Source organism: Pteronotus mesoamericanus, unplaced genomic scaffold, assembly GCF_021234165.1.
Source record: "Pteronotus mesoamericanus isolate MK-2021 breed Mesoamerican mustached bat unplaced genomic scaffold, CSHL_Meso_final contig_269, whole genome shotgun sequence".
Lineage (NCBI taxonomy): Eukaryota > Metazoa > Chordata > Mammalia > Chiroptera > Mormoopidae > Pteronotus > Pteronotus mesoamericanus.
Window position 1 is genome coordinate 224,742 of NW_026555114.1, and position 19,051 is coordinate 243,792.

Below are 19,051 nucleotides of genomic sequence, written 5' to 3' on the forward strand. Positions count from 1 at the left end.
TGCTACAATACTATAAGAACATTTTTTTAGCAGCATTTGAATTAAACATTTCCTTTATTCATAGCTTATTACTCTAGAGAGTCAGGACAAGATCCCAACTAGGATATTTTAGATAAGACAAAAATTGTTCATCTTTAAAATTTATGTAAATGGAGTTTCATTACGACAAGGTGCCAAAAATACAAGCATGTGATTTTTTTTTTTGTTCTAACTATATATGTACAAATAGAATGTATAGATCCTTGGCTCTATAGGCTCTATATATTCTGAAGGTAAATGTGTTGCTGCCACCCAGTTGCCAGCTGTATGACTTTAAAAAAGTAATTTATCAGAGCTTTGGTTTTTTCATTTGTGAAATTGGGGGAAGTACTATCTCAAGGTTATACGTACCTAGCGCTGTGCCAAATATGTTGTAAATTCACAACAAACATTTCGTTTGGAATACAAGGCTTGATAACAGTCCTTGCCCTTCCAGTATATGGGTTTAGGGATAAAGAAATAATGTGGCAATGGCTATGTTAGACGTAGGCCACGAGGCTCAAGTATCACAGGAGAGCATCTAACCCACACTGGAAATGTCATGGAAAGCTGACATCCTGAGCTGAGTCTTGCCGATTGATAACAAAGTATTCCAGGCAGATATCGCATATTCTGTGATCCTTGATATACTCCTTTCATTTGGCTTGACTTCCTCTTCTTCATTACTTTCTCCTGGATAACCACCCATCCTTAAATAAAAGTGGTTACATAAACCTAAAATCACCTTAGTTTGTCAATGGATTAATACTGAATTTAACACCTTTATATCGGCTGGAAGTAATCTGCTACACAAATCAGTTTCACCTAAAGAAGGGGAGGAAGGAAATTAGTAGATGATTATGAAGAAAGAATGTTACGTTCCCCGCTGTTCGAATTACTCCGGGACACAGGACTTCTCGCAAGCGCTTTATTAGTTGGCCAAATGAACCTGCACAGGGGCAGACCCTCCTCCTACGAAGGGCCGCGCCGCTGCTAAGGCACTAGGGTTTTTATACATAAGCGGAGCAAGCAAGCAGGATACAAGGGCGAGAAGTGGCAGTTAGCGATAGGCTACTTTAGGCAGCTTCTTTTCTGCTGATTGGGTTCAAGGCTGTTACTGGGCCCCCCTTTTCTGTCTTTCTCTGGTCAGGATGTTTATCTGAGGCAAGGCTCAACCGTTGCCCCATGCCGCCGCCTCATTCTTGTCGACTCTGGCCCAGCTGCATGGGGCCACACCCTGATATGTTTTTCTTGGTATTAGTTCCTCCCTTATCCTCAGCCTTGACCCTGCTCTCACGGCTCCCTCAAAGAATGCGTGATAATTGAAGTGGCTCTAGTGAAATGAGCAAGGACTTTTAAGTCAAATAACAGGTTTTCAATGGTGGTCCTGCTGCTTTGCAGCTGTATGACCTAAGCAAATGACAGCTTCTTTTAACCTTGGTGTTTTCATCTGTAAAATGCCAATACTAACTCTCAGGGGTACTAAGGATTTGGACAAATACACTAAAAGTTCCTGATTAGTGGTTTGTGCCCAATAAATGATAACATTACAAACTATGTCCCTGTAAAAACCCTGAGGCAAGAGTGACAGATAAAGCTAATAGTAATTAATAGTAAATACTTGCTAGTAAGCAAACTCTATTTGAGGACTTGGAAAAGTTTACACTCGACTTTTATATTTTACTACACTCGACTTTTATATTTTACTGAACAGTAGTTTCATTAGGAGAAAACAATAAAAATATGCTCATATAGATTCATAGTATTATAGTTATAAACTTTTCCAAACACAACCGTTTTGGCCCTGCTGGCAAGTTACAGGTATACCTGGTTTTATTGTGCTTCGCTTTATTGCTCTTCACAGTTGTTGCGGGGTGGGTTGGTTTATTTGTTTTTCCTCCAAACTGAAGGCCACACCCTGCACTAGAAGAAAAGATTAGGACTCTTTTTTTGGCACCCTCTTTATTGCGGTAGCCTGGAACCAAACTGCAGTATCTCCGAGGCATAACTGTGGAAAAAACGGATTACTGGGTGGCACGATGGCAGAACCAAACACAGGAGGTTTTATATGTGGATAGGGTTTATTGTTTTTACTAAAATACAATTTAAATACCTTCAGCTTTTGGGGTGGATACCAAAAGAAAGCCGCCGAGGTCCAGAGGGAAAGTGGAGGGCGCTGATCATTAATCGGCTCTGTGAAGGTATCCAAGGGGCATTAAGGGATCCATCTATTCTTTATGTGCAAAGACGATTAACAATAAAAGAATACCTGTCCCACCATCCAGTTTAAAAAAACAGGACTCAATCTGCTCTTTCCACAAAGATTATCGCTTTTCAAACGAGGACCAACGACGCCTCGCAGCTCGACCGCCAGCTGGGTTCTCCACAGAGCCTTGCTAGAGAATGAATCAGCTTCCCAAGAGCCGAGCGGAAGACCGCTCCAACCATCCCTAGACCTAGTATTGCACCTGTAGGACCCCAAAGCGGCGGCCTTGTCACGTGACGAGGGAGCACCGCCCCTCCCCGGGGCTCGGGGTCACGTGGGCTCACGGCCCCGCCCCGTCACCCAGTCTGCGGCGAGGTGGGGTCTGTCGTTTGCCCCGGAAGTAGCTGTCTTCAGCTGACAGCTGTTGGTAAGGTGGCGGCGGCGGCAGGCCCGGAGCAAGATGGCGCTGCGGCCGGGGACGGGAGCTGGCGGCGGCGGCGGCGGTGGCGGCGGGGCCGCGGGAGCCGGCGCCGGGGCAACTGGGGGAGGCAGGTGGGTGTGAAGAGCTAGGACAGGGCCGGCCCCGCAGCCGTCAGCGAGGAGTGCTTGACGGTTACGGCGGTTTTCGCCCGCTCCGACCCCTTTTGCCTTGGAATTGGGGTACGGGAGAAGGGGCGTCTGGGCACCTAGGCCAAAGAGGGAGGTGGAGCCCGGGCCTCCGCCTCTTATTTTCCAGGCTCTGGAGCACTGGCTGCTGGGGCCGAGAGGGGAGCGAGCGGGCGCCCCAGGGCGGCGAGAAGAGGAGGAGGAGGTGAGGGTCCGCTCGGCCGTGGTGGCACCGGCCTGGGCTGAGTACAGGAGGAACCCCAACGCCTCGCTTCTCGCCCTGGCTGGCTCTGTAGCGACGAGAGACTTCCTCTCCAGGGGTTTGACCGTGACATTGTAGGGAAGGCTCTGAAAAATCTGGTCACAAAGACGAAAAATTGTTTTTAAGGTGTGTGTGACTATTCTTTTCCCTTTTAGATTGTTCTTTTTCATTTCCTTAACATACCAGAAACCGCAGGAAAATCTGAAGACCTTTCAATGAGTAAACAGAGCTCTTGTAGATGTAACTCTTTAAAGCTTGTTTCCTTATTTAAAACACACACACGCACGCACGCTCCCCCCGCCCCGCCCCCCAGTTTTGTGGTTATTAGAACAAAGCTTCCAGACTAAAAATTAGCCCTTAGCCAAATCTGCCCTTGGTCTCTTTCAGCTAATAATTGCTTGTGGTTCTCATACCCAGAACGATGAGGAAAATGAACATTTGCAACTTGACAAGGTCATCATTTAAGGAAAAATTTTACTCTGCAAAGTTTTACACCACTTCTATAATGACCTAGTCTGATTCTGTTTTGTTAGCCAACACGTACAGCATACACATTTGGCAATTAAATTAGCGTTTCATCTAAAGCTTTCTAAATTGTCTTTGGGAAACAAAGTGTTAATTTTTTGATATGCAATGATTTAATTTTGGAGTCATGAACACTACAAAATTGTAGTCGTTAAGTCCTCACCTCTTGCAGGTGCCTAATATATGTGCTAGGAAAAGAAGAGCTGCCGCAGTTCGGTAAACCATCTGCGTGAGCCCCGTTTTTCATTTCCTCTACACATCTTTCACTTAGATTTAAAACTTTCCTTTTGTTTTGTAATTTTCACTGTTTCACTAGCTTTTCATGGATACTTGATATGTCAGTTTCTGACTGGAGAAGACAAATATGGAATAATTTCTTTTGTATATGTGATGACAGTTTCTGAAATGTTCTTTAGTGGCATTAATTTGATCAAATATTTGATTAATCATGGCTTCAAGTTCCGGGAAAATATAAACTTAAAATAATTTGGTATTCTAAGCCCAAGTTTTTTATTTGTTGTTTTTGAGGGAGGGGGCTGTTATTTTTATTTTTTACTTTTTTGAGTGGGAGGATCTCAGGTGCAGAAGGCTGAGTGGATCATTCACCTTAGTTAATAGTATTTAACATCATTGATTCATGAGCTTAGATTCTTTAAAAATGAATATGGCCTGAGTTGTGATAGAAATAAGGATGCTTGATTTTAAAATTTCTTTCTTATGTAAAATTTGGTTGTAGTAACATCTGCATTTTAAAACTCTAGAGGATATATGGGAGAGAAAGTGGTTAAAGTAACTCTTACCTTGAATGATGTATAGGAAATGTTACATATATTAGAAACTTTTGAGCCTGAGAAGCTGTATGAAGAATACTATGGTTTTTAGAGAGTAGTGGTGAGGGCGGAGGATGTTTTATGAGGTAGCTAATACTGTGGTAGCCTGAGAGAGAGAGAGAGTGAGAGAGAGAGAGAGAGAGAGAGAGAGAAGAAGAAGAAACAGGTAGCTTCTCTCAGCTTTTAATAGAGAAAATCTATGAACTATAATTTACCATGTTTCTTAGATACTTGTCTGTGTTCTCAGAGACTAAGCAAAGGCAGTGGCATTTTTTAACTTTATTAGTATTAGCCTACTTTTGATTAGTATCCTGAATGAGCTACTTGAAAATAAATGGTAGAGTTGTATAAAGAGCAGAATTTACCAAAGAGATGAGAAGTATACTATTTTTTGTTTTAAGTCAAGTACTACATAAAATGAGTTGGAAGATCTTGAGTAGTCTGTATCCTTCTAGGGATGTCATTTATAAGCTTGTCAGTATTTTTTCTGCTCTTTTATAAGCTCCTTAAGGGCTTCCTCATCTTTTCATTGTTCACTGTTTCTAGCATATTCTAGCACATAGAAAAGTCATTCTGTAAGTATTTGTAGATTCAACCCATATTGAAAACAAAGAATAAGCAGTATTTCAGCTGAGCCGCATTTGGAGGAAGAGGTCAAGAGACTGTCATAAAGGTGGGAATGCCTAGTGAACACTCGGGAAAAGCAGGTAGGCCAGATGTAGCACTGAATCGGGGTGAAGAATCCTGTGAGATAAAGCTGAAAAAGAAAAGTTGTGCTGACCTGGAGCTGTCCTTGAATATATGAACTAAGGAAATTCAGTTTAAGGGGGAATCCTTGCATCGCTTTACCCTTAGGAGTAGTTATCAAATGGTCCTTTAGAAAGTTGTATCTCACCTGTGCTGTATGAGCTCTATTAGGAAGTCGCATAGGAGTCCAGGCCTGAGAAGTGAAGGCTGATCTAGGTTAGTAGCAAAGGTAACTGAAAATGAAGAATCAAATAGGCAAGAAGAATGAATGTGACAGATAGAGCCCACAGTTCTGCTTTCACACTACACATCAGTAACAAATAGTTGAAATCAAATTGTTGGTCATCTTGGTGCCCAGTTTTTTTGCCAAACTTTTCTGCCTTATCTTGTCTAACCAGTCTTTTAGCATGTTGATGTTAGTTGTCTAAACATTTCACAAAGTCATATGAGTGATACATAGGTCACTAAGTAGGTCGCTAAATAATTACTGGAGTAAGTCATGTTTATCAGTGATGTTTTTAACTTAATTTTTATTTGTTTGTTTTTGAAGTAACCTTTACACACCCCTTCCTGCCTATTTGGTTGTCTAATTTGAGGCCTTGGGAAACTTGCAGTTCTGGGTCCTCATTTGACAGAGGGAAAGAGGACAGTTTGGTGAAAGGGATTGCATACAGTGTCACAGTCACTTTATGGCAGAGCTGGAGTTTCCATCTTTTACTTAGCCACTGAACCATACTGGTAATTGTAATCTTTAAGACTGATTTTGAAAAATCTCTGCAGGTTGATTACTTAACTATATTGGTCCTAAATTTATGAATATTAGTATGGGAGTAACTTTCTAAAAAATTGAGAACTACCGAATTTCAACTTGAAGTTTAAACGTTTTATCCAGTTAACACATTATTTACCATATTTCCTTCTTCTTGAAATGTGATCGTTCTTCAGTTATAACAGTTATAACCAACTCCCTTAGTTCCCAGTGACCATTCCCTACTCAGCTGTCACTGTAAGAATTCTCCAGAGTTGTCCACTGTTGCCTTCTTACTATATATGCACATTCCTTTCTCTATTTCATCTACAACCAGAGCTTTTTTTTTTTTTTAACCTTTATTGAAAAGAGCCTAGCTAGATTGACCTAGACCCTTCTCCTGGGCTTGAGTTACTTTTCTCATTGCTTACTAGATTGCTCCTCATGGAAGCACTACTACCACCTTTCTCCTAGGACCCGCTCACATTGGGTTCCTGTTGCAGGTAAACAGTATCCGCACTTTGCAGTTGCAAATCTTAGCATCGTGTTCTGTTCTTTCTGCTTTTTCACTACAGTTTCCCATGCTGGCAGCTGTCAAGTCCTGTTGACTCATCCTTTTAAATCACTTTCATTCACCTCTTCCTTGTCATTGCCACTGCTATGGTTATGGCCATTTACGTCCCTTTTAAGATTATTGGAATAGTCTTCTCTGCCATACCTTGTTACCAGAGAAACCTAAAACACATTTATGATTATTAGGGAAATGCAGAAGCAGATCACAATGAGATACCACTTCACGCCTGTTAGGATAACTATCATCAAAAAAGCGCAAAATAACAACTTAATGAGGATGTGAAAAAATTGGAACCTCTATGCGTTGCTGGTAGGAGAATGTAAAATGGTGCAGCTGCTATGGAAAACAGTTTGGTATTTTCTCAAAAATAAACAAAATTACTATATGACCCAGCACTTCCACCACTAGGTATGTACCAAAAAAGAATTGAAAGAGGCAACTCAAACAGATACTTATATACCAACGCTCAGAGCAGCATTATTCACAATAGCCAAAAGATGGAAACGGCCCAAGTGTCCATCCACAGATGAATGGATAAACAAATGTGGTATGTACATATATGGAGTATTATTCAGCCATAAAAAGGAATGCAATTCTTATACATGCTATAACATGGATAAACCTTAAAAACATTATGGTTTTTTTGTATCTGGCTTAAGTGAAATAAGCCAGATACAAAAGGACAAGTGTTGTACGATTCCACTTAATATAAAATAGCTAGAGTAGGTGAATTCATAGAGGAAAAAAAGTAAAATAGTGACTTCTAGGAGTTGGGGGGAGAATTATTTAATGGGTACAGAGTTTCTATTTGGGACGATAAAAATGTTCTGGAAATGGATCTTGGTGATATTGTACAACATTGTGAATGTACTTAATGCCACTGACATTATGTATATACTTTACATAAGTATATATAAATGGTAAAATTTTATGTATACTTTACCACAGTTTTAAAAATCTCTGACTTTATAGAATATTCAAAATAAAATTGAACATTTTAAAGGCCTTCTACAATCTGTTTACTTTTCTAATTCTGTATTTTATACCTTATTTTGCCGTGTATGGTGTGCTCTCATGTATAATGTGCACCACATTTTTGGCCCAAACTTTCAAGAAAATAATCTTTCATTTTAATTTTTTAATTCAATTTTTTATTTATTTACAAACAAAACCGATTAGCATGTTCCAGGATATTATTTTGCATATAGATATCGGTATTGCAGTCTAGAGTTACACTTTTATTTATGCATAAGCATAAGTAAAGGAATTAAAAACATTTATATAGATACAGAATTAGTACTACCCATGTATAGTGCACATCCTTATTTTTCTCTCAAAAATTTGGGCAAAAAAAGTGCGCATAATACATGGCAAAAATGGTATTTAACCTTAAATCATATCTCTGAACACATAGCTCTGTCCTCAGAGCTTTTTTTGCTCAAGCTATATGGTATGCCTCTCTAAAATTCAGGTCAAAAGATACCTCCCCAAAACTTCCCAAGATATAACCCATGAAATTAGTCTTTTTCTTCTCATCTGTATTAGTATTTTGGACCTTTCACAGCACTCAGCACATTCTGTCTTATGATAAAGTTATCCGCCTGCATCTGTGTCTTCAACAAGACTGTGAGCTAATTCACTACTTTTAAGTGGTAGGCACTCAGTGTTCACTAGTCCTCATATTTTAGGGATAGGGAACCTGGAATCCAGGAAAGTCACAGTAGCTGAACCAGGACTAGTTTCAAGGCCTTCTGTCTTCTAGTTCAAAAAATTTCCACCTACATTAACAGCCTGATAGTCATGATGCCTATGGATTTTCAGTCTCTATTGATAGTGGATAATTCAGTTATGTACTGCAGAATAAATACCAGGGCCCTATCTACATTTTTTCCACTTACATAAAAAAATTGCATGTTTTATTTGAAACCTTTGTACATATGATGATCCCAATGTATTTTTGTTCTGCTTTCAGCTTCATGTTCCCAGTTGCAGGTGGAATAAGACCCCCTCAAGGTAAGTAAAAGGTTAAGTTTGGAACTTTATTTTTCACCATTATATTTCTGATTTGGGGATTAAGTGGGTAAAGAAGTTTTATTGTGCCAAACAGAGTAAAATTTTCCTGTAGTCTAGATATCTATGACAGCTATTCTTAAAATTTCTAAAAAGTTATATAATTTGAGGAATAATAATAATTTCTCATTTCTCCCAGACTTATTAAACACTCTGTTTACAGCCCTGACTAGTGTGGCTCAGTGGGTTGGGCATTGTCCCTCAAACTGAAAGGTCACTGGTTCAATTTCTAGTCAGAGCACATGCCTGGGTTGTGGGCCAGGTCCTCAGTTAGGAGCATGGGAGGGACAATGATTAATGTTTCTCTTGCATATCGATGTTTCCCTCTCTCTGTAAAAATACAATCTTTTTTTTTTTTTCATTTTTTAAGATTGGCCCAATTATTGTTTAAATGAGTAATTATTCAATAACTTTGCAAGGTAACAAGATATTTAAAAACCTTTTTCGGTTTTTTAAATTTTATGAACATGTATTTTCCTTTTTTTAGTAATTTTTATTGTGTTTTTCCATTACAATTTAACCCTCTTATATTCTCCTCCCCCCGTCAATCATCACACTGTTGTCCATGTCTATGAGTCCTTTTTCCTTGATCCTTCCAGCCTCTAGCCTTCCCCCCAACCCTGATGGCCGTCATCCTGCTCTCGATAAGTCTGCATCTATTTCACTTGTTCAGTTTGTTCATTAGACCCCATGTATGAATGAAACCATATGGTATTTGTCTTTCTCTGAGTGGTTTATTTCACTTAGCATAATGTTCTCCAGGTCCATCCATGCTGTCAGCAAAGGGTTAAGTTTTCTTCTTTTTTACAGCTGAGTAATATTCCATTGTGTAAATGTCCCATAGTTGTTTTATCCACTCATCTACTGATGGACACTTGGGTGGCTTCCATATCTTGGCAATTGTAAATAATGCTTCGATGAACATAGGTGTGCTTATGTTCTTTTGAATTTTTGAATAGTGTTTTGGGTTTCTTTGGATATATTCCCAGAAGTAAGATCGCTAGCTAGGTCAAAAGACAGATCCATTTTTAATTTTTGGAGGTATCTCCATACTGCTTTCCACAGTGGTTCCATAGTCTTCATTCCCGCCAACAGTGATTGAAGGTTCCCTGTTTCTGCACATCCTCGCCAGCACTTGTTGTTTGTTGATTTATTGATGATAGACATTCTGACAGGTGTGAGGTGATATCTCGCAGGGGTTTTAATTTACATTTCTCTGATGATTAGTAACGTTGAGCATCTTTTCATATGTCTATTGCCCATCTGTATGTCCTCTCAGATCCTTTGCCCATTTTTTAATTGTATTGTTTGGGTTTTCTTGGTGTTGAGTTTTGCATGTTCTTTATAAATTTTGGATATTTTTCCCCTTATCAGATATTTTGGTGAATATATTTGCCCATTTTGTGGGTTGTCTTTTTATTATGTTGATGGTCTCCTTTGCTGTGCAAAAATTTTTAGTTTGATATTGTCCCATCTGTTTCTTTTTTGTTTTTGTTTCCCTTGCCTGGGGAGATAGATCAGATAAAATATTGCTACTAGCAGTGTTTGAGATTTTACTGCGTGTTTTCTTTAAAAAAACATGTTATTGATACATGGTTATTTAACTTCAGAGATGGAAATGTTGAGAACAAGAATATTAAAGAACTCTCTGACACCTTTTTCCTCTGTCTAGTCCTCTCCTAGATCAGCAATTTTCAAACTTCTTCATCTCATGGCATACATAAACTAATTAGTAAAATTCTGCAGCACACCAAAAAATATAATTTTTGCTACTCTAACAAAAAATGGTTATAATTTTGACTTATTCGCACTGGACAGATATTGTTGTGTTGGCTGTTGTCATTTTTTTATTTGACAGTCTAAGGGAAAAGAGGTCAGTGCCCCAGACTAAATAGTCAGGTATTGCATATTTTAAAAATTCTTGCGGCACCAGTTGAAAATTGCTGCCCTAGATGATTAGCTCCATTGGGCAGGGTGTGTTTCTGTCTTGTGCTCATTAGCATATTCAGCATTTTATACTACCATATTTTCTCTATATAAATTTGGTCTTATTATTATACATGATTAGAAATCACAGCTTCTGATTCAATTTTAACTTTTTTTTAGTCTCAGTTTTATTCCTAACTATTTCTTTCTCTTCTTTCATGGTTTCAGACAAGGGACCACCAATATCAATTCTAGCTTTCACTTCAAGGAAACAGTGAAGGAATACAATCTTGACTCATGCTGCTGTGCCACTGGGACACAACATGGGAGCAAGGATATGTCTGCCCTTCTCTTCTTTCTTCTCACTTTTCCCATTCCACTGTACCGTCTTTCTCTCCACCCACCAAGCCACTTCTGAAAACTGGCCCTTTGCGCAATACCAGTGTTGATTGGTTATGGTAGGCTTGCTAGAGGAACAGACTCCTAGGTCACTGTTAGAGATGAATGATAAAGAGCTGCTCAATAGCAAGTGCTCAATGGCTTATACTGGTTTCCATTAATAATCAGTGATGGAGATTGAGTTTCAGGTAAATTTTTCCAAGGGTGAGTTGTATTCTTTGCATTGTGCTCACATTTATGCATTATTTAAACTATCTGTAATCCGATGTGTCCCAGATTTAGATCAGATGGTTTGAGATCTTCTTTTTTTTTAAAGATTTAATTATCTGTTTTTAGAGAGAGAGGAAGGGAGGGAGAACAAGAGGAAGAGAAACATCGATTGGTTGCCTCTCACGTGCTCCCAGCTGAGGACCTGGCCCACAACCTGGGCCTGTGCCCTGACTGGGAATCAAACTGGCGACCTCTCAGTTTGTGGGACAGTGTACAACCCACTGAGCCACACCAGTCAGAGCAAGATCTTTTGTTCTTTAAGAAGACATTGCAATTATGTATTCATTATCATAGCTCATATTTCATTTTTATAAACTTTCAACTAAAAATTTATATATGGAGCAAAGGAACAGGACAAGAGGAGGTCCCAAAAGATTCCCTGATGTTTTTTTTCTCCTGGAATTTGGAACTGTTTGAGAATTTTTTTCTTTTTCAGACTGTTAGAGTGGACTTCTTGATTATTTGAAGACTAAATTATGCATGGATTATTCTGAAAGCATATACAAGAAACTGACCGCAAGTGTAGCCATAAGATCTGTGCATTAAACAGGAGTAGGTAAACAGGAGACAGGAGAGGAATGAGACTTATTTTTCACTTTGTATACCTTTATACCTTTATTTTTTTAAATTTTTTTATTTATAAAACATGTTTATTCTATTACAGTTGTCTCAATTTTTCCCCCTTTACCCCCTCCACCCATCCCACCCCCACCCCCACCCCCACTCCCACAGTCAATTCCCACTCTGTTGTCCATGTCCGTGGGTCATTCATACATGTTCTTGGTCTAGTCCCTTCCCCTTCTTTCCACCATTGTGCTCTTTCCCCCTCCCCTCTGGTCACTTGCAGTCCGCTCCATGTTTCTGTGCACCTTTATACCTTTAAATGTACCAAATACCTGAGTTAACCATTCAGTAATTAAATAAAATTAATTAAAACAAATAAAACTTTACGTCCAAAGGGATAAGAGGAAAAACATCTTACTATGGTTGTATTCAATCTGTGAATTCTAGTTTTCCATGACACATTAAGGCCTTTGCATTTGATATTTCTTTGTCTGGAATACTCTCTTTCCAAATATCCATGTGGCTTGCTCCCTTACTTTTTTCAAGTCCTTGTTTAAATGCCAACTTATTGGCAAAACTTTTTCTGACTATGAAACAGCAACCACCCTTTTCCCTAATGCTCCCTTTCCCCCTTGCCCTACTTTGTTTGTTGCCCTGCCTCTTAATACCACCTGATATGTGCTTATTTTTTACTATCTATGTCCTCCAGTTACAGTGTATGTTCCATGAGGGTAAAGACCTGGTTTTGTTCATTGCTATGTCCTTAGAATGGTGCCAGACATGGAGTAGGCCCTCAAACACTTGAATAAATAATTGAATGAATAAATGAATAGCTTGCCACTAAAAATGTTACCTACAAATGTGGATGTTCGTGCTCCTGATAGTTATACATATTAAACTATATATAAATAATCCTGAAGGTTCTCAGAATGCACAAGATAAACATGGTATGCTTTATTAGACCCTTAATTTTTTAAATCAAAATTTGATTAAAAGCTTCTTACAGTAGAACCAACATGGATGTAATATGTGATAAAATGCAAAATTAGATTGAAATTTGTGTTCAGGGTATGTAGGGATTTTGTTCACTGTTGTATACCACATATCTAGAACTGTGGCTAAAATATGGTATGCATTTAGTATTTATTAAATCCCCAGAGGGATAAATCTTTATTCTCCACTGCTCTTGGGAGTACTTCATTGGAAAAGCTTGGGAGATACTATACTCTAAGTCATACCTTCATTATAGTTTTTCTTGCCATTGCATTATATATTTTACATCCTTGTGGTGAAAGAGAAGAGGGATATCATTTCTTCACGCATCTTAGGTATTAAATAGTTTTACAAATGAGAAACCAAGGCACAAAAGTTGAACAGGTTGCTCAAGGTCCCAGAGCTAGTAAGTGACAGTTCAGTTGGCATCCCTAGTTCATGCTTTTAACCACTATTGCATTAGTTATATGCTGCTACATAAAAAAATTAACCCAAAACTTTAAACATTTTGTTATTTTATACTGTGTTTATGGGTCAGATATATGGGAGTGGCTTTACTGGGTGGTTTTGGTATAGGACTAAAGTGTGCAGCAAAGATGTGAGCTAAGGCTATAGTCAGCTAAAGGTTTAATGGGGCTGGAAGATATGTTTCCAAGATGGCTCGCTCACACAGATGGCAAATCTGTGCTGCCTTTTGGCAAGAAGTTTCCGTTCCTTGCCACATGGATTCTCTATGGGACTTGCTTGAGTATTCTCATGATGTAGCAGTGGCTTTCCCAAGAGGAGGTGATCCAAGAGACCAAGGAGGAAGCTGCAGTGGTTTTTATGAACAAACCTGACATTTCTCCAATATCCTTTTTGTCATTGTTGGCAGCCCTATTTAGTGTGGGAGAGAATGACAAGGGTATGAACACCAAGAGGCAGAGATCACTGGGGCCACCATGAAAGCCAATGAGGTCAAACTATTACTTTTTTAAATATGCACAAAAATTCTGTAAAACAAGTATTATTATCTTCCTTTCACAGATGAAGTTCTATAACTTCTCCAGGATCATATAGCTAAGCATGATGGAGTTGGAATTCACCCTTAAGTTTATCTCACTCCAGAGCCTGGGCTTTTTCCACTAACTCTATCACCTCCAAGTGAAAAATCCTTTGGGTACTTAGGGTTTTAAGAAAATAAACTCTAGAGCACATTGACTTTAATACTACCTTTATGTTTTTCAGCAGGTCTGATGCCAATGCAGCAGCAAGGATTTCCTATGGTCTCTGTCATGCAGCCTAATATGCAAAGCATGATAGGAATGAATTACAGCTCTCAAATGTCCCAAGGACCTATTGCTATGCAGGTACCTGCCTCTTTTGCTGTTGTTTACAAAGTTATTGATTATTGTTACATGAGTATACTAAGAGCTACATACTAGTAGTTTAATGTTATATTTAGAAATAAGTATAGTCTACATGTTAGGTGGCTTCCTTCAAAATAAAATGAAGATATGTTCATAAGAGAGAAAAAATAAAAGATAAATGATTTGAGGAAAATCTGGTGACTTCTCTATGACTGTCGGCTTAGAAGAATTTTAGGTCGATATCTTGGAAAACCCAGGGACCTAGTGGCATGAAGTAGCATTGTTAGAAGTAGTAGCACTGCTCTCATTAGAAGGAACAAGGTCATTGTTTGGTAGACTCAGAGCCTTTTTTATATTAAATTACCTAAACTCCATAACAACTTTTTAAAAAGATGATATCTCCATTTTTCTGATGAAGAAACTGAGGACTTGGTAGGGTGCTCACGGAGCATAGTCAGCCAGAAGTTGAACCTAAGTCTTCACTATGCTTTCATTTAACCGTATTATACATTGACTTCTGTCTTAAAGTCATTAGGGAGCCAATAGGCTAAAGCAGTGGAATGACACAATTACATTTGTATTTCAAAAAGATCATTCTAACTGCTGACTGGAGAATGACTGGAGACAGGAGCAAAAGTGGATGTAAGGAGGATCATTAAAAGGCTGATGTAGTGAGAGCAGGTGAGATGTTGGCTTCAATTAAGGTAGAAACAGAGGGATGGAGACATGGATGTTTCGAGAACCATTTAGAAAATAAAATCAACAGGGCTTGCTGAGTGTTTGGATGTTGAAAATAAAGAAGGAGACGGTATCAAATTGATTCCTCATTTTCCACATGAGCATCTAACTGGGGTATCATTTACTGGTAAAAGAAACAATGGAGAACATGGTTTGCTGGTACATATTGTTGACTTTGGAGGACACATGAAACTTCAAGTGGGGTTGTCCAAAGACAACTTAATAAGCTGAACTCTGGCCATTTTTTCCTCTGCGTTGAAAATTATAGATTTGAGAGTCATATACACATAGAAGGTAACTGATGCTATAGAATGAATTAGAACATTAAGAATACTATAGATGGAAAAAATAGTTTAAGATAGAGCCTTCAGCATCTCAACCTTTAAATATGAGAGTGGAACAAATGACACATGATTTTACTTTATGTGAAATTTAAAGAACAAAATAAATGAAAAAGGTAAAGGGATTGAGAAGTACAGATTGATAGTTACAAAATAGTCATGAGTGTGTAAAGTACAGCATAGACAATATAGTCATTATTGTAATAACTATATATGGTGCCAAATGTGTCCTGGAAATATCAGGGGGAACATTTTGTAGAGTATGTGCTTGTCTAACCACTATGCTATATACCTGAAACTAATACTAAATAATACTGAATATAAACTGTAATTGAAAAATAAAATTTAAAAATAATTAAAATCAATTAATCAGTCATTCTAAGTGAATGAGTTGCCTGCACAGGAGATTGAAGAGAAGCAGCCACAGAACTGGGGAGGTAAATTAAAGAAAAAAGATGGGTTTTTGGTGACAGAAACCCATCCCAGCTTTGCCACTTACCTGTAAAACAGGGAAGTAATACTATCCAAGGCAGTATTAAGTATTAAGACAAAGACTTAAGACCAACTGAACCACCCAACCAGGGCAGATTTTCTTCCTTTTTAAGACTGAATAATAGTCTATCATATGTATATACCCACATTTTGCTTATCCATTCGTAGATTGATAGACACTTGGGTTACTTTTATGTTTTCGCTACTGTAAACAATGCTGCTATGAACATGGCTATACAGATATCTTTTTGAGACTTGGCTTTCAATTCTTTTGGATATATACCCAGAAGTGGAATTGCTGGGTTGTATGGTAATATTTTTAATTTTTTGAGGAACTTCTGTTCTTTTTTTTTCACAGTAGCTGTACCATTTTTCATTCCCACCAGTGGTACAAAAAAGTTCCAGTTTCTCCATATACTTTTCAACCTTGTTAATTTCTGGGTGGTTTTTGTTTGTTTGTTTGTTTGTTTTTTTAATATAGTAGCTGTCCTAATGGGTGTGAGGTGGTATCTCGGAGTGGGAATACAGTGGGAGTAAACCTGTTCTCACATGGACTTGAAGTTGACTTCCTACCATTTGATGGCCTGGGGAAACTCAGGTCTTGAATTTGGATCAAAGTTTTCAAACTTTGGTAAAAGTTTTGTGAGGTATCTAACAAAATCCTTTCCAGAGAATATACTATTCCTTTAGCATGAATATATTCCTACAAATAAAATTTTAAACACAGTGTTCAGTGCACAAAAACACAAACAGAACAGCATGAATGAGGACCAGTAGACATAGACAACAGACACAACAATCACAGAGTCACATTAGTTATGGAAATAGCAGACATGACTGTGGCATAGCTCATTTTCTGTGGTCTAAGAAATACATACTGAATTGTAAAATTTTGGCAGGTAACATGAAATTATATAAAATGACAGAAGGTCTGAGGGGGAAAAAATAGAAATTTCAGAATTAAATTCCGAACAAAAGGTGTGGAACAAAAGAACTCTATGGACGGATTTAACAGATTAGAAAAGGCTAAAGAAAGAATTAGTGCACTGAAGATAGGTTATCTATAAAATATTATGACAACATTAAAAGGTAGAAAATGTCTTAAAAGATTTTAAAGCTACAGTGAGAAAGTTTAACTAACAGGTGTGTCCAACCTTTTGACATCTCTGGGCTACACTGGAAGAAAAAAAGTTGTCTTGGGCCATAAAATAAATACATTGTGATACATAATCACAAAAAAATCTCATAATGTTTTAAGTAAATTTACAATTTTGTGTTGGGCCGCATTCATAGCCACCTTGAGCTGCATGCGGCCCATGGGCCACAGGTTGGACAGCCCTGGTTTGACACACATTTAGTTGGAGTCCTTGAAAGCAAGAAAGGAGAGAATAAGTTAACAGGGGTAATGGCTGAGAAGTTTCCAGAACTATTGAAAGACACTGATATACGGATTCAGGTAGCCTAATACAGGCGGGATTGTATTAGTTATCTAATGTTGCATAACAAATTGCCCTAAAATTTAGTGCTTAAAAGAACAATAAACACCTCTCAGTTCCTGTGGGTCAGAAATTGGAGAGTAGCTTTAGCTGAGTGGTTCTGGCTTGGAATCTCTCAAGAGGTTGTAGTCAAGATACTGGCTGGGACTGCATTCCTCTAAAGGCTTTATTGGAGCTAGAGGATGTGCTTCCAAGGCCCACTCAGTGGCTGACAGTTCAGTGTGGGCTGTTGGTAGGAGGCCTAGATGGACTTCTAGTGCCCCGCGGACCTCTCCAGAGTGAGTGATTCAAGAGAGGAAGGTGGAAGCTATAATGTCTTTTATAACCTAGCCACCCTTGATCATTTCCCCCAATGTCAGGACTATATTGGGACTATGACACAAGGATATGAGTGCCAGGCAGTGAGAGTGAGTAAATATAAATCCTCATATCCAGACACACAGAGAACCTGCAGAAACCAAAGACAGAGAAAATCTCAAATGCAGCCAAAGGGGGGGAAAAAAATGGAAGCCAAAAGACATTGGGATGATGTCTTCAATGTATTAAATGAAAATAACTGCAACCTTTAAGAATGAAGGTAAAGCCATTTTTTTCCAGAAAAAGAAACTGAATGACTTTCAATAAATGAAATTCTAAATGAAGTAAAAACAGAAGGACCTTAGGCAAAAGCAAAAATGATCTCAGATGGAAAATCAGATGCAGAAAAAATATGAAGAACAAAGGAAGAGATACAGATGTGGTGAATCTATTTGTATATAGTCTCTATAAAACAATAATGTCTAGGAATTTTTAAAATATTCAGAGAATTAAAATACATGTAATAATAGTATGTAACTTGGGGGAGGCTAGTAAATGGAATTAATATTTTAAGATCATTGGATTCTGTGAAAGAGATATTAACATTAGACTTTGGTAAGTTTAGAATATATGCTGTAATTTTAAGGGTAACCTTAATAGGTTATATAAACACTTTATAACCAAGTAAAGGTGAAAAAAGTAGAAATGGAAAAAAATAGCCATTCCAAAAAAAAAAAAAAAGACAAGAAGAAAAAGAAACAGAAAAAGTGAGACAAATCATAAAATAAGGTAGCTTTAAACCCAAATATATCAGTAATTTTATTAATGTTAATGGTCTAAAGGATTCATTTAAAAAGACAAAATTCTAGCCCTGGCCAGGTAGCTCAAGTTGGTTAGAGCATTTCCTGATGTGCCAAGGTTGCGGGTTCAATCCCTGGCCAGGGCACATATAAGAATCGGCCAGTGAATCCATAAATAAGCGGGACAACAAATCAATGTTTCTCTCCCCATCCCCTTTCAAATCAATAAACTAAAAAGAAGTTAAAAAACTAAAAAGACAATATTCTAGATACTTGATGCTTGGAAGGGACACATTTAAAACATAAGGATACAGTAAAGTTTAAAGGAATGAAAAAGTACATAAATAAAAGCAACCCCCAAAAGTGATGAAGCTAAAGAAAAATCTGATAAAAATAAACTTTAAGGCAACAATTCTTAAAAGCCTGGCAGTAAAGAGCTCTTTCATTATGATAAGAGGTTAAATTCACCAGAAAGATATAACAATTTCACATTTGTATGCACCTAAAAACTTGGCCTTAAAATGTATAAGATAGAAACTGACAGAATGACAGGAAAAAAGACAACTCCACAATCTGTAAAGTCATAGGTTTAAACAGACTTCTTTAAAAGGTTGATGAATGGATAATATAGTACATGATCTGCCCCCCACCCCAATTGCGAAATACACTTTCTTTTTAAGAAAACAGAATATTTTTAAAAAATTGACCGTATACTGGCCCATAGCAATTCTTAAGAAACTTCAAAGGATTGATGTTCTATATAGTAGTCCTCATAAGACATGCCTGGATTTGGGATCTAT

At 38.0% G+C, this 19,051-nt stretch overlaps 1 protein-coding gene across 1 annotated transcript in view; it reads left to right on the forward strand.

Moving 5' to 3' along the window:
* The first annotated feature begins 2,661 nt into the window (after positions 1-2,661).
* Positions 2,662-19,051, forward strand: part of SYNRG (synergin gamma) — a 74,295-nt gene continuing 57,905 nt past the window's right edge. Inside the window, exons 1-3 of the mRNA XM_054574831.1 lie at positions 2,662-2,776; positions 8,489-8,529; positions 13,966-14,087. Coding sequence (XP_054430806.1) covers positions 2,685-2,776; positions 8,489-8,529; positions 13,966-14,087 — 255 coding nt within the window. The 5' untranslated portion in view covers positions 2,662-2,684. The remainder of the gene's footprint in view (positions 2,777-8,488; positions 8,530-13,965; positions 14,088-19,051) is intronic.